At 46.1% G+C, this 15,288-nt stretch overlaps 1 protein-coding gene across 3 annotated transcripts; it reads left to right on the forward strand.

The window, feature by feature from the left end:
- The first annotated feature begins 1,707 nt into the window (after positions 1-1,707).
- JOSD1 (Josephin domain containing 1) lies at positions 1,708-13,987 on the forward strand. 3 transcript variants are annotated; one of them, XM_082420097.1, is made up of 5 exons: positions 1,708-2,102; positions 2,433-3,252; positions 10,770-10,898; positions 11,027-11,221; positions 11,870-13,987. In XM_082420097.1, exons 2-5 carry the CDS (start codon positions 3,068-3,070, stop codon positions 11,967-11,969), a joined length of 609 nt encoding a protein of 202 aa, XP_082276223.1. In that variant the 5' UTR covers positions 1,708-2,102; positions 2,433-3,067; the 3' UTR covers positions 11,970-13,987. The 3 variants fall into 3 exon arrangements, with proteins under 3 accessions (XP_082276223.1, XP_082276224.1, XP_082276225.1); XM_082420098.1 differs by having other exon boundaries at positions 1,708-2,029; XM_082420099.1 differs by lacking the exon at positions 1,708-2,102 and adding an exon at positions 9,871-10,054 and having other exon boundaries at positions 3,115-3,252.
- Positions 13,988-15,288: the final 1,301 nt, after the last annotated feature.

Here is a 15,288-nt window from a genome sequence, read left to right on the forward strand (position 1 = left end):
CACTATCCTACATATGCCTCTATGAGGTAGATAAAAAAAATATTAAAATCTCAATTTGGCAGAAGAGCCAAATATTATGGCATTAGACTCTAGAATAATATTGATATTTAGAATCTTACCAACTGGCTCTTCCAGAAAAAGTTCAAGTTCAGAATGTACTGACACCTGATGGTAAGCTAAAAAACATGCCCTTCTCATTACAGGGCTTTACCCAGAAAAAAAAATATTCTCAGAGAAGGTGCTTCTTGAATAGAGAAATCTGAAGTCACATTTTAGAGAGGGAATTCCTTACCATCTTTACATCGTCTTTCGGAAGACAGGTTAGAACCTAGGTTCAAATCCTAGGTCCACTATTTACTAGCTATGTGACCTCAAGCAAGTTAATTAACCTCTCTGTGCTTCAGTTGTCATCTCAAAAAAAAAAGTACCTACCTAACAGGTTAGCAGTAAATGAGTTAATGTAAGTAAAGCACTTAGAAGAACAATGTTTGCAAGCCTCAATTACGAATCATACACAAATATAACTGTAATCCTTAGGTGGCTTACAAATTATAAAAATTTAAGATAATTCAAAAGTTGTCTGGACGAGGGCAGAGGACTCCCAACCACATGGTAGGCACACAAGCAAATGTGTTAAGTGATAATTCTGTGTTTAGTGTAATGGTGTTGTTAAAAAGAAACAAGCCCAAAATGGAGTCACTTGTGTTGAGCCCCACCAAGATTTAACACCTAACCTAAGTGCAGTTTCAACCTCTATCAGGAGTAGAATCTTAAACCAATCACTCTGGAATTTCCTGAACAACACTAGTGAGGTAATCTGCCTGATAAGACCCCTTGCTTCCTATAAGAGAATGTGACCTTCCCTAATACAATCCACTCTTTCTTCTGCCTATTAAAAACTTTCCATTTTGCACAACTCCTAGGAGCGCCTTTCTATTTACTAGGTGGGATGCTGCCCGATTCATGAATTGTTCAGTAGAGCCAAGTAGATTTTCAGATTTACTCAGTTGATGTTTAAGTGTTGAGCTGTGTTGAAGCAGGATTAAAGAAATGACTGAATGCAGTGTGATCTTTTATTGTTTTTCCAACTTCCTGAACAAAAATCCAAAAGGATAGCAACACTAAAGTGGATGATGAATATTTGCTGAATCCTTCCACATGTCTTTGGGTAAAAAAAAAAAAAAAAAAAAAAGGAAAAACAATCCATGTGGGACTGAGTTCATCTTCCTGACACACACAATGCACTTACGCCTTGAGAAAACTCAGAGGAAAGCTCTATGGCCGCCACTGTGAGACCAGACGGGAACCCGAAGGCAAAAGGGCAGTGGTCTATGAGCAGCAAGCCGAAATACGACACCAAGGAACTGAAATAGGACTATTCCACTTGAAACGTGACTCCCGGCGAGGCACTTACCCTCACAGCTCCTGGAAAGTGAGGGCGGTCGGGCCCACTAAACAAGAGAATTTGCGCCCGACCGCGTCAGTAAGGTGCTTTGAAATCACCTGGCGAACGGCATGCTAGACAAACATAACACGGCCAGCGCAGGTGAAACTAGTCCGGGTTCACGAAGGCACTCTGCCCAAAAAGCCTGATCAGAAGGACGGGAGGGCTGGGGAGAATCGCGAAGTGTAGCCGCAGGATGGGTCGCCGCCCCGGAACTGAGCCGACGCCCGGGGGAGGAGAGGGGCGGGACAGGCATCGGGGCGGGACTCCCGCCGGCCGCCCGGCCTGCCCAGCCCCAAAGGGAGAGAGCAGAGGATCCGGGCACCAGCCGAGGAGCCGGGCACTAGCTCTACCTGCGGCGAGACACCACTGCAGCCGCCGCCGGGCTACCCACCCCACACCGCCAGGGGGCCCAACGCAGCCTGCACCCGTGAAACAGACACACGGCGGCCGCGGCCCCAAAGCCGGCGCCGCTGACGTCAGGCCGACGTCAGAGGGTACGCCGCGGCGGGGCGGGAGTTGGGACGGCGAAGGAGGGCGTTTTCGGAGCACGCGCCGGGCTGGGGCCGCTGACGTCGGGCTCAGGTGCGCGCGCTCGCTCGCCCGCCCGAGCGCGGCCCAGGTGGCGGCCCGCAGCTCCAGGTGGCGGCCTGCAGCGGTGAGGGGGCGACCGGCGGCGCGTCCGCAAGCTGTCCCGGCGGCGCGGGGGACCGGGCGGGGGCAGGGTTAGGGGAGCGGCGGGAGGGCGCCTCGGCTTGCACTCACGTGACGGGCGGGGAGGTTGGGGTGGGGGCGGCGAGCTGGGTGGGCCCGGGCCCCCGAGGGCGAGACGAATTGTCCGGCCCCACCCCTCGCGGGCCTGCCCGTCGCAGTGCAGGACCTTCCTTGGGGCTGGGGCCGGACCCGCCGCGCAGCTTCCCTGGGCAGCCTGGTCCTCTGCGGCGGCCCGCCCGACCGCCGGAGCTGACAGGAGTTGTCTCCCCCGTAGGGCCGCGGCGAGAGGGTGAGAGTCCGCGCTTTCCGAGGGAGCTGCGCCGGCCTCGGCCCCGCGGGGTCCCACCGTACCCGAGAGGATGGAGAGACTCCCCCGACGCCCCAGCAGGGCCCGCGATCCCACGCTGGCCGGCCCTCGCTAGCTGCTCGAAATTTGCGTTTTATCCACCACCTAGGCCTTGTCTCCTGAGTCAGTGGCGTTGTGGTTCCAAAGAAATGGAAGAAAAGGAGCGATGTGACCGACTCCGTTCGGTCCTCCTGCCTTGAGGCCTGGTTGGCATTTGCAGAAAGGAAAATACAGCAAGAAAATCGTGTTTTTTTGGAAGGGGTAGAAGAGGAGGGTGGGAGAAGGAAAACAAGGTCTTAGATTTTATATGATTTTTTAAAACTTCTGCACTTCGACAGTGGTGGCAAAATACACTAAATCCAAAAGTTATCTTTCTTTTGAGAAGAGGGGGATTATTTTTCCTTTTGATTACAACCTTTTCTCCCCGTGACAAAGCATAAATCATGGACACCAGAAAATAAGGTAGACCTCAGGAATCCTGAAAAGACTGAGAAGCTTACATTCCTCCTCAGGAGGGAAGAGTGGGGTGTTTTTAGCCCTCTCTGGAACCTAAAACGAAAAACATGAGTTGCGTGCCATGGAAAGGAGACAAGGCCAAATCCGAATCATTGGAGCTGCCCCAGGCTGCACCCCTACAAATCTACCATGAGAAACAGCGCAGGGAGCTTTGTGCTCTGCACGCCCTCAATAACGTCTTCCAGGACAGCAATGCCTTCACCCGGGAAACGCTGCAAGAGATTTTCCAGAGGTAGGGGCCTCCTTCTTGGTGTCTCTATACTTTTGTGGTCTTTTTGAATTTCTGTGCGTGGGGCAACGTCTCTGCTGCATAAACCTTCAAACCAACAGGGATTGTTAGCTAAATGCTGTTAGCAGGTATAAGGGACACAGGAATGGGAAAGAGAATAATCAGGACCACTTACTGAGCACTTACGGTGGCCTGGGCACCGTGCTAAGAGCCTCAGTGGTGTTAAGTGACCCCCTCTACAGTCCACTGGAATCCGTGTTGTCATTTCCATTTTATGGATAAAGACAGGGCTCAGAGAAGTTCAGTAATTTGCCCAAGGTACCATAACAAGAGATGAAGCCAGGCTTGAATCCAGGTTTGTTGTTGCTGTGCTGTTGACCACTATGCAGTTAATGCCTCTCAAGTCCTGCCCCCAAGGAGTTTAGAGTCTAGAAGGGGGACAAGATATGTACACACTCAGTCACCTGTCATCAGAGTTGGAGTGTAGTGGGTTCCATAAGAAGGGTATATACACAGTGCTCAGTTTTTCTGCGAGGCCATGTGCTGGCCTTGATGCTCTTCATATGGTGTTTTGTGTAGCTCTCCTAACAGTAGATTTACTGTCTCTATTTTACTGATAAAGAAACAGAAAGAAAGGTCAGGTAATTTGTCCAAATAGCTTCTAAGTAGCAAAGCTGTGATTTGAAGCTGACTCTAGGTCCCCTCTCCTTTCTACTTCATTCTAGAGGGCCTTTCTTATCGACTTTCCAAATGCTACCGGACAGGTTGATAGAAGTTCAGCTTTCTTCTGTCAGCTTTGATGTTCTAAAATTCTTCTCTCAAAGGGTATGAGAAATGGTTCTGCAGTGGCTGGTTCAGCACGTGTGCTGTCCATAGCAACTTTGACAGTGAGCCTGTCTCACTACTCCAGCTTATAAAGAGTTATCCTGCTCAATTCTCAGTGCAGAGAAAGCCCAAGAATTCTTCAAGCAATGTATATTGGCAGTTTCAGAAGACCCTTCTCTGACTCCATTCAGAGATGAAATGATTGCCCCAGAGGGCCTGAATTACAGCTGGGAACAACCTATTTGGGGTGATTTATGAAGCATAGGTATGGACCACTTACCCTGAAAGAACCATAGGCCCTCTCTTAAAAGAGTGTTAATCCCAGTGTGCTGACAAAATTGTAATGAGAATAATTTTCCAGTGCCAGTAATAACCATAGTAATGCCTTAGCAGGGCAGATGTGTCCTTTGCATCATGGCCATCATCTGGCAAGTAGAATTAACTCTTCTCAGGAAATAGGGCCCTAGGAGGTGAGATAATTTGTCTCAGATTGCTAGGTCATGTAACTGAAAGTAGAAAGGAGGCCAGTCCATTAGGCTGCTTCCTTTTGGCCAGCCATTAATATATCTTCTACTCTGAATTGGATATTTGCAGATTATTTCCTAATCGAAGTCTAGGGAGAAGAAAAAGACTGACAGTGAATCCTTGAATGTGCTTGGTACTTGGTACTGTGTAACAGTCCTGCAACAACCTTATCAGTAGTGATCCTAGGAAACTAGGGTTCCATTTAAGCAATTTGCCCAGTTTCACTCACTAGTAAATGTCAATTCCAAGATTCGGTGTGTCCATTCAGAAGTTTTCCACTTCTCTAAATTTGGCCTGGATCTGACATGATGATGATCACTAACACAGATGAACACTCAGCTCTGTGCAAAGCACTGTTCTGAGTGCTTTCCTTGTGTTAATTCACTCCTGACACCAATCTTAAGGGTAGATCCTGGGACTTCCATGGCGGTCCAGTGGTTAAGACTCTGCACTTCCACTGCAGGGGTCACCGGTTGGATCCCTGGTCAGGGGGATAACATCCCACATGCTGTGCGGCCAAAAAAAAAAAAAAGGTAGATCCTGTTATCTTTCATCTTTCCAGATGAGGGAACAGAGTTCACAGAGCTGTTAGTTGTAGGATTTGGTCCCAAGCTTTGTGAATGGAGGGCCTGCTTTACTATCTGCTCTGCTACTTCCTGAGTATTGGGAAGGCGTCTAGAGCAACTGCATCATCAGTAGCTGTTCACCCTGCTGGAAAGTTGGGCCTGGGTTTGAAGATGTGGGCTATGAGCTGTTTGTGGATAACAGCAGGACTCTTTCAGCTGTGTTTTCCCTGAATGAAAGAATGCTAAATATTTGCTAAACACTCACATGGAACCAAAGTTCTATTCTTGGCTTTTGAAGCTTTAGCAAGTTGTACTACATTCCCCCAGGTACCTATCAGCACAATGTAAAGATCCACCTCAGAGTAACAGCAGACCAGTACATATGAGAATATATGTACCCTACCACTCCAGAGGTGGAATTCCGTATGGAGTATTTAATATGGGAAGATTCTGTGTGGATAAATAGAAACAAAGAAGTGTGAAAGGGATGAGAGGAAAAAACAAAGGGAGGAGAGGTGAGGGAGAGGAGATAGAATTTTTTAAACAAACATTTACTAGCTGCCTTCAGTATGCCAGGCACCACTACACACTGTAAAGAAAACAAGCTGAACAAGACTCAGCTGCTGAGAAGTACATCTTAGAACTGTCCATTGACCTGGCCTTGAGAAAAGACTTAAGTGAATTTAGAACCATGGAATTCAGAGCAGTCTAAAGGGAAAAAGATAATCTATTTGGATTTTAACAGAAAAGAAGAGTAATGTTGGCAGTAATGTTAACTAGATAATTTTTAATTCCCACATCTTAAGTTCTGTGCTTTTTTGAAGATGTGGCTGATGAATGGTAGAAATGGGACAAAATTTTTGATTAATGTCATTTGTTGAGAGGAGGTTCATCCTAGCAGTTGAATTGTAGCCAGACAGAAGAAATACACAAGCAGGGTGGAGTTTCAATGCAGTTGTGGGCATGAGATGACTCATGGTTGGAATAGAAATGAATAGGAATGTAGACAGGACTAAGCTAATGACTCGGCAGCAACACAGGAACAGGGAAGAGAGGAGTCAAGTGTGACAGGCTCAGTCCAGGATTTGAAGATAGTGGTCACGATTGCAGTGATAGCAAAGAGATCATTGGTTTGAAAAGGATGAACAACTGAAATTGGAGAAAAGGTCAGACTATAAGAGATTACAGATACTGGTGAACATCCTCTACCACAGAGAAGCCCTCCTGCCTCCCCATTAAAAAGTCCCTGAGCACACATTTAAAGGAAGGAGCCACATTTAAAGATATGGTGGTTGTAAATTGAGAAAAGGTGTTGTTGAGTGTTAACCTCTAGAGATTTAAGTTTTCTCATCCAGGGGCCAGGCAGAGTCTTCCTCGTCGTCGTCATCGCCAACACCTACAGAGTACTTTTGTGCCTGGCGCTGTGATCTGTGCTTTATGTATTTAATCTGTGCTTTATGTATTTAATAATTTAAAAACACATTAGGAAGTTCTGAGCCATATTTTCTAAGGTCACACCTCAGAACTTATAAAAAGGAAAAAATTAAGGGAAAAAAGGAATCTTGATGAAATGTTTCCACATCTCCTTTTCATTCAAACCTGAAACATCACCTTAGCCAGACACAGGGGTAACTACAGGAGAGGACCAGAGACTTAACTGAGGGCACAGACATCAGTGGAGAGACCTGGACGAGAACCCGTCTTCTCAGTTGTAGATCACTTCAAATCTTGTGGCTCTAACCTCTGCCTATGGTGACAAAAATGAGAGGCTAGCGTATAGTCCAGAATTTCCGTGGAAATAATTAAGACAGTCCTGAATAGGAGTTTGCCGAGGAGTCCCAAGAAGACATTCCATTGGGACAGAGTAGAATTCCCATGGAATTCAGTGGGATCAGTGTGTTGAAATACCCAGGAGACTGTTCACTGTAGCTTTAGGTTTAGAGGTGGAATCCTACCTCTGCCACTCAGTAGCTGTATATGACTGTACAAGTCACCATAACCTCTTTGTACCTCAGCTTCCTTACTTACACTATGGGGTTAATTTCTATCTCAAGTTTGTTGGAAGGATTAAGTGATAAATCTCATAAAAATAGCTAACACAGTGGGCACTTGATTATTGTCAAAGTAAAAACAAGCACTGGTATAATGGGCCCACTGGATGGGTCCCACTTACTCAAATGGCCGCTCTTCTAGGAGTGAGATGGAAACCATTCTTAGCATTTCCTATATTGATTGGTTTGACAAACACATGGTTATGCAGTTGCCAGTGCCCAGCTGTGAGAGAGAGAGAGGAGATGTCATCCCCTTTGCTTTGGGAATTTACTGTTTTGTTGGACATGTATAAAATAAATGAATTCTTCAATGGTCCTATAAGATAGGAATCATTCCCATTTTTACAGAGAAGCTCACAGGCATGGAGATTAAATCTCAGAAATGATATTGATGCTGCTTGGATGTGAACTCAGATGTGTGTGGTCCTCCTGATCTCCCTCCTTTTTCTACTGCACTGGAGCCAGGAAGGATTCCATGGAAGAGGTAGGATGTCAGGTTGAGCTTGAAGAAGCTTTAGGATTTAGCTTGAAACAGGAACTAGGATAAAAGAAGAGAGGCCACGTGGTCATGGTGCCTGAAGTACACTAAGCCCAATGAAAGGGAAACAGCAGGTCAAGTGGGGCTGGGAGGGTTGGAGTTGGCCAACCAGGCAACTGGCTCCACTGACAGTTCTTATGTAAGTGAGTGAAATGATACCTTGGTGAAGGTGGCAGGAACATAAAGGCTGAACAGGTGGAAGGAGCATTTGGAAGCAAGGAGGTCAATTTAGGAACCTGTTTCAAAAAATCCAGGTGTGGGACTTCTCTGGCGGTCCAGTGGTTAAGACTCCACACTTCCAATACAGGGGACGAGGGTTCGATGCCTGGTCGGGGAACTAAGATCCCACATGTCACATGGTGCAGCCAAAAGATTTAAAAAATTTTTTAAAAATCCAGGTGTGAGGTGAGGGGCCTCCAGTTAGGGGAGAGATAGTAGGAATAGACAGGCAAGGATTTGAATCTGAGATTGAATATGTAGGACAAGGAGAAGAGACACTTGGAACACTAGTCCTAGAAGGTGCACCGCAGAAAAAATGTGTGGTCAAACCAGTTTGGGAACTGAAACCTTTTGTACACCCTCTCCCCAAGACTCAAGGTAAATATTAGCATGTTAGGGGCTTCAAGAAAACCTGTAGGAGACCTGTTTACTTGATTCATTCAGCTATTGTATTAAATGCCTCTGTGATCCTCTGAGGAGCGCACTGGGGGGAAACGCAGCACTAAGGTTTGAGCCTGGTAGGGAGTTAGATGGTGAAAGAGGTGGAAGACTCAGCAGTTTCTTTGCTGGAACCTTCATGCCTCTACTGGCTGGAGACTTCTCTGAAGGTATTGAGAAGCTACTGAAAAGTTGGTGAAGGGAGAGGAACTTGATATATCTTCAGATAGACTTTAATATGCTTTCTCATTTAATCCAAGTGCCCAAGAACCCACTGAGAGCCTTTGTCTTATTAAGCTACATTTTAGGCCCAGGCCAAGGGACTCAGCTGGCCTTTCCTCTTATCAGCCCAGTGCCACCAGCCACTCTGATTCATGAGTCCTTGCCGTAAGACAGCAAGCAGAACTTCGGATTCAAACAAACCCGAGTTTGAATCCTAGTTCTGTCCTTTATAAGGGAAGTGATCACGGGCTAGTCATTTTAAATCACCAAACTTCAGTTTCTAAACCCATAAAATGGTAATAATTCATAGCTTCTTATAGGTTTATTGTGAGGATTAAATGAGATACATATATGAAAGCATCTGTCATCAGGCATGGCAGAGAAGTTTTCACTAAACGGTATTTATTTTCACAGGTAGAACAAAGTTTGGTTGCAGAGTGGAGTTTAGTGTCCTCAGATCCCCTTCTTTGCTAACTCTGGAGGCTAGCATATAAGCCCTTATTATTTTAAGGGTCCGCTAATATTTACAGGGCAAGAGAGAGGGAAAACAAAATAAACATGGAAAACGTTTCAACAAACGTCCCTTGAGCACCTGTCACGTGCCAGGTATTCTTTGAGGTCTGGTGATGGGTAGAGAAGGCCCCTGCTGTCATTCTAGTGTGGAAAAACACACAAGTCAGAAAACACGTCCAGTAGTAACACGAGCTGTAATTAAATTAAAGCAGGTGGATGTAAGAGGAAATGACTGGGAGAAACGTAAGGTTGGGGGGTCAGAAAAGGTCTCTAGGGCAATAACACTTGAGACCCAAAAAACGAGGAGCAGACCAAGTGGAGATCTAGGGGAAGAGGATTCCAGACAGCGGAAACAGTGAGTGCAAAGGCCCCAAGTGAGAAGGAGCTTTGTGTGTTCAGATAGCGGAGAGAAGGTGTTTGTGCTAAGAGGTAGGGATGAGGTCAGCAGAATCCTAAGGGCCTTGCAGGCCAGAGGAAGTAGTTTAGATCATATTTAAGTGCTTTGGGAGCCTTGGAGGGTTTAAGTAGTGGCAAGAGTATGTTTTATGTTGGAAAAATATCAGTATGGTTGCTGTATATAGAGTATAAGATTTCTTAAGTTTTTAGAGTTGACCTAAAGATCTGATTCTCTTCTGGAGATGGCATTCGGCAACCTCCTAGACATCCGCTCTCCACTTTTATTCCTGAGGAACTCACGACATTTCCCTTCCTCCCCTTCACACAGAGGTGAAAGGCATGCTGCCCCTTCCTTCAAGATGGCCTTTCCTCAGGTCCTGGCCTGCGCAGCCTATGAAAGCAAATTAATAGGATTGGGAATGCCTTCAGAACTGACCTTGTCATGAGATGGAGGAGTGGCTAAAGAGGCCTGGGCAAAGATGGCTTAAAGCCAGTGAGCAAACCAGACTGCAGTTGAGTTTTGTTTATCTGGTACAAAAATTTTTTCCAATTTGTGTTTGTTTTTTTTTTTTAATTCAGGTATTTTACACACGTGTATATTCAAAATACCTTTAGGTAGTTCATGAATTTCAGTTTAATATGGGCCTTACTACTTTTTATTGCCTTATGTGGCCCCAGTTCATACATTTATCTTACCTGTCTGAGCCCCTGTAGGCCTTTGAGTATTTAATGATTGATGATTACCAAGTATGCAAGCCTTAAATAGAAAGCATTTAAAGTGTAAGAAATAAGAGTAAGAAATGCTACCCATGCAATCAAAATATCAAATACTATTTTTAATGTTAAAAAAAGGCTGTATCAAGGCAGGAAGATCAGCAAGGAAGAAGACAGCAGAAATGGGAAGACCGGGGATTTCATAGATGAGACTCCTTCATGGAACATTCTCTGTATCCATTGAATTCACTGGAGACACACTTTCTAAATGGCAGGCAGATAGGCCCCACCGCTACTGAATTATTGTTTTTCATAAACGGAAAGGTAATCCCTAGGGCAGCAGGAGCCCAGACTTCAAAATACTTTGGTAAAAAGTCGTTACATTTATTTGAATGGGAGGAAACAAGCTTCCAGGGGCAGTGGTGTAAAGTGCTCTTTTGTCCCTGCCAGTGCAGGGCCAGGAGGGGTTAGGTTGACCAGCAAGTCTCAGCTTTCCTCCTTTCACATTTGCAGGTTGTCTCCAAACACCATGGTGACCCCCCACAAGAAGAGCATGCTGGGAAATGGGAACTACGATGTGAACGTCATTATGGCAGCACTTCAAACCAAAGGCTATGAAGCTGTTTGGTGGGACAAGCGCAGGTAACTGAACCAGGCTTGACTTGATGAGAACTGGCACTCAGCTGGGGAGGTGGCCAGTGGTGGTGTTACAGCTGGGGAATCCTGGGGAGTTGGCTGCTGCAGAGCCTGACACCGTTTCTGTTCTGCAGGGATGTCGGCGCCATTGCTCTCACTAACGTTATGGGCTTCATCATGAATCTGCCCTCCAGCCTGTGTTGGGGTCCACTGAAGTTGCCACTCAAAAGGCAGCATTGGATCTGTGTTCGAGAGGTGGGAGGTGCCTACTACAACCTCGACTCCAAACTGAAGATGCCCGAATGGATTGGAGGCGAGGGCGAGCTCAGGTACCTGTGTGGCTGACGTAGTGGCAAGTTGAGCTTATCTTTGGACAAAGGAAATGAAATTCCTAGCTCCTTGGATCCTCTCCTTATTGTTACTTAGAATCATAGGGTTTCAGACTTCAAAGACCTGAATCTTTGATGGCCCAGGAAGACATTAAATCCTGTTGGTAGAGAAGTCCCATTACCTGGGATGCTGGCTTTCTAGTCTGGCGGGACTGGCATTGTAACGTTCTCCAACTTGACAGTATAAGCTGCCAGTTCAGTGAAAGGAAGGCAAACATTTGGGCCAGAGGGGGCTAAATTTCCCTGGAACCAAAGAGGAAACTCTTTATTCTTCTTCTTCTTTTTTTTTTTTTTTTTTTACAATTAGAAGTCCTTTAGAGTACTTTGGGCTCTGTTCCTCACAGAACTGGCTACTGTCGGCAGTAACACATGAGGATGAACAAAAATTCAGATTGGAAATTTAACTGGACAGATTGAGGGGTAACCAAATGTGGACTTCTCCAAGAACAGATCACTACTAGAGTGTTTAGGGCAGCCAAGGGTATAAATAACAAGGGTCCTGTCTGGCGAACACGTGGCCCCAAGACTGGAGTTTGCAATTTTACTAGTATTTTCATTTTCTCTTTCATCTACCCTTTTTTCCTGTAGGAAATTTCTAAAACATCATTTGCGAGGAAAGAACTGTGAACTCCTGCTGGTGGTACCAGAAGAGGTGGAGGCCCATCAGAGTTGGAGGGCTGATGTGTAACACAGTTCTACCCAGCCTTCCCTCACCTCAACCCCCAAAATCCTCTGTGATGTGCTGTGGCCTCTATAGTGGGTCTGCCCTTGCCATGTCCCCAAACATCTCATCGGGTTTTTCCCCTCAGATTTGACAGTGCAATAGGACAGACGTGTGGACTGTTACAGAACCAACCAGCGTTACTTGTTCTGGGAAAGGAAAGTAGGAGCTCTGTGTGCTTAGGGCAAGCTATGGAAGATGGAAGACTTTTGTTTTATTTAAGAGAGGAGAAAGAAAGGTGGGTCTTAGCTTATTTCCCCGTTTCTCTGAGGACTTGCCAGAGGCTCTGCTGGAGTTCACTGCTGCTCTGACTCACCTGGAGATGCTGCCTCCACTTCCCCTTTCCTGGCAATCAGTGGGTCTGAAGACACAGCACAGGCAAAGCCCATGTGACAGGTTTGAAGGACTTAGAGCAAAAAGGCCTCTCAGGAAACCGTCTCCAAAACTGCAGCAGCAGTACAGCATGCTGTCTCCAACCCTTAACGCCGCCCTTACCCCGTTTTTAAGAGTGGTTTATGGCCATCCTTGGAGTTTTATAATGAAAAGTTCTCTAATATTCCATGCCGGGTGGTTGAATCCTGCGATATTCTAGTGTGACAGGGTGAGCTAGATACCTAAGAGGATGTGGCCAGCACCAGGCTGGGGCAGGCATGGGCAGCCTGTCCGCCTCACTCCAGCATCGTCCCTCCCACTTCACTGCATTGCATCGGTTTAGGAGGCTTTGGGGCACAAGATAGGCAAAAGGGCAGTTTTCCCAGCTGACCCACTCTGGCAAAAATCAGGAAAAAAATAAGACTGCCTTTGACATCAAATTCTAGTTTGAGACAGAGTTGGGCAAGGAAAGTATTGGGAAGATAAGCCTTCAGAGACTTGGAGCAGCTAGGATGGGTAGAAGTCCTAGGCTTGGAGTCACTACAGTGACAAGAAGCAGAGCCCTCACGTTGGGTGGATATGTGCGTTACGCTTTGTCATCTCTCTGTAGCTTCCTTTACAGATCAGCTGAGAATGGACCCGCCCCCTACCTCTTTAAATAGTTGTAGGCCACTTTTCTCCCCGTAACTTGGGAACACAAAAGGAGAAGTAAGGGTCATACTACACCGCCTGTCACCACAGTGGCTGTGGTTGTCTCAGGGCAGGCGGGCAGGCAAGGATGGCCTGTCCAGCCCTCACAGGTCAGTGGTTCCGGCAGGTCTGAGGTCTGCCCCACTGGCCAGACCTCTCCAATAGCAGAGCCAGCCTGGGGCTTGCATGTCCAGCCTGAGCAAGCTTAACGGGACGAAGCTGAGGCTTTCTCCCCACTGTGACTGGAGTGCATGTTTACACCAGCACTTTTTCTGCACATGTATCTTCAATCCAACAAGGCCATTTTTTATGCTGAGTAACAGAGGCCACCAAGCGGCTACTGCGTTACACCCTCTGAGCAAGTGGCCGCATTCTCTTCTGCACCATTTTCTACACCAGACCTGCTTGGCACCACAGGGAGCTCTGCGCCCCTGCACAATGACATTCCAGCCACCACCAGCCAGAAGTTACAGCCAACCTTGCTGATTGTCACAAGCAGGACCTTGGGTCCACTGGCACTGTCAGTGACGTAAGCCATCTCCTGGGAGGAGGAGGAAACTCCTCGCCACCAGTCTGCTTGGGCCTGTGCAAATGGCACTTCAAAGGGGTCCCCATGCACTTGGAGTCCATGAGCCAGTGGGATATATGCAAAGACGCTTAAACATTTCAGGGCTGGTTTCTCTGTTCATATCCAATTCTGGTGCTTAGGAACAGGGACCTATGCTGATGCCCAAGGGCAAAAAGCCCCACTTCCTTTAAGAAAGGGGGCAGGCCTGACCCTGATGCCCAGTAAGGGGCAACCCTAGGCTTTTTGTTTTTCTTGCTTTTATTCCTTTTTGTTGGCCTTGTGCTGGGTTTGTTTACAAAAGATGTATTTTGTTTAACCAAATATTAAAAATGGAAAACTCCATACATAAATTTCATCTGTCTGAATTCTGTAATTATGTACATTAAAAAAAGTGAAGTTTAGTATGATGCTGCTTTGGAAGGAATTCACTACCACCATAAGTCATCTTTTAGAGACATACTGTGCTTTGGCCAGACCTCTCACTTCAAAAATCCAGACAAAATGCTCACCAAGTAGGACTTGATTCAAAAAAAGCCCGAGACACTTTTCGATTTAATTTGTAAAAACTAGACTCCACAATATGAAGAACCCTAACCCTAATCTTAAGTACAAGTTTTCTTTACTGACAAGTGACTATTCTTCCCTGGTTAACAGGTGGAAGATTATGTATTTATACAGAGGACCTGGGAGGCCCCAGCACCAAGTACATAGCAGGATTCTGAGCCAGACTGCCTAGATTTGAATTCAGATCAGGGATTTTCTATTCAGCCTGGAACAGATCACTTAACCTTTCTGGGACTGTTTTCCTCTTCTGTAAAATGAGAATACTACCACCTCCTAAACTGTATAGTATAGTTCCAGCAACCCACATAAAAGACTTAGTACTGTTACTAGCACAATGCCAATAAAAATGTGTGTGAAATGGAAAAATTACAAAGTTCAAAGATAGGGCTACAGTTGGATTCACTGTCAATAGCTCATCAGCAATTACAGTTGATCCTCAAACAGCACAGGTTTGAACTCTGTGGGTCCTTACACGTGAACTTTGTTCAAGAAATACTACAGTGCCACATGAACTGTGATTGGTTGGACAGCAGACACATCGAGGGCCAATGAAAAGAGAGATGCATAGGCTTTTGACTGCAAGGAGGGTTAGTTCCCCTAACCCCGTGTTGTTCAAGGGTCAACTGTATTTTCAAAAAGAACAAACCCAAGATGTTCTATTTGCAACCTTCCTATCCCCAGACTAGATAGCAATACTATGTCATTCCTTACAAGTCCTTTATAATTATCGTGATTTTTCTTTTTTTTCCCTTTGGCCGAGCTTCACAGCATGTGGGATCTTAGTTCCCCAAACAGGGATCGAACCCGTGTTGCCTGCAGCGGAAGCACAGAGTCCTAACTACTGGACCACCAGGGAATTCCGCCTTTATAACTGTATAATGTCATTGTAGACTGTGCAAGTACATGGACCCAATCCTTTGCTGGTGGATCTGAAACTGATTGCTTGAACTCAGAGAGGTTCTTGGTCAAAGACGAATTTTTTTTTACCTTTGGGAATTTAACTAATTTGGGCCTAAGGGGTCAGTCAGTATTAAACGGTGGTGCTGGCTGAGGTGAGAGAAAATGTGAGAGGCAGTTTTCTTTGCCCTTCTA

The sequence above is a fragment of the Balaenoptera physalus genome (assembly GCF_965194825.1).
Source record: "Balaenoptera physalus genome assembly, chromosome: 13".
NCBI classification, from domain to species: Eukaryota; Metazoa; Chordata; class Mammalia; order Artiodactyla; family Balaenopteridae; genus Balaenoptera; species Balaenoptera physalus.

Coding starts and splice junctions, on each gene's coding strand:
- JOSD1 (XM_082420097.1), top strand. CDS start 3,068: ATGAGTTGCGTGCCATGGAAAGGAGACAAGGCCAAATCCGAATCATTG. Junction 10,899..11,026: donor GTTTGGTGGGACAAGCGCAG/GTAACTGAACCA, acceptor TCTGTTCTGCAG/GGATGTCGGCGCCATTGCTC. Junction 11,222..11,869: donor GGAGGCGAGGGCGAGCTCAG/GTACCTGTGTGG, acceptor TTTTTCCTGTAG/GAAATTTCTAAAACATCATT.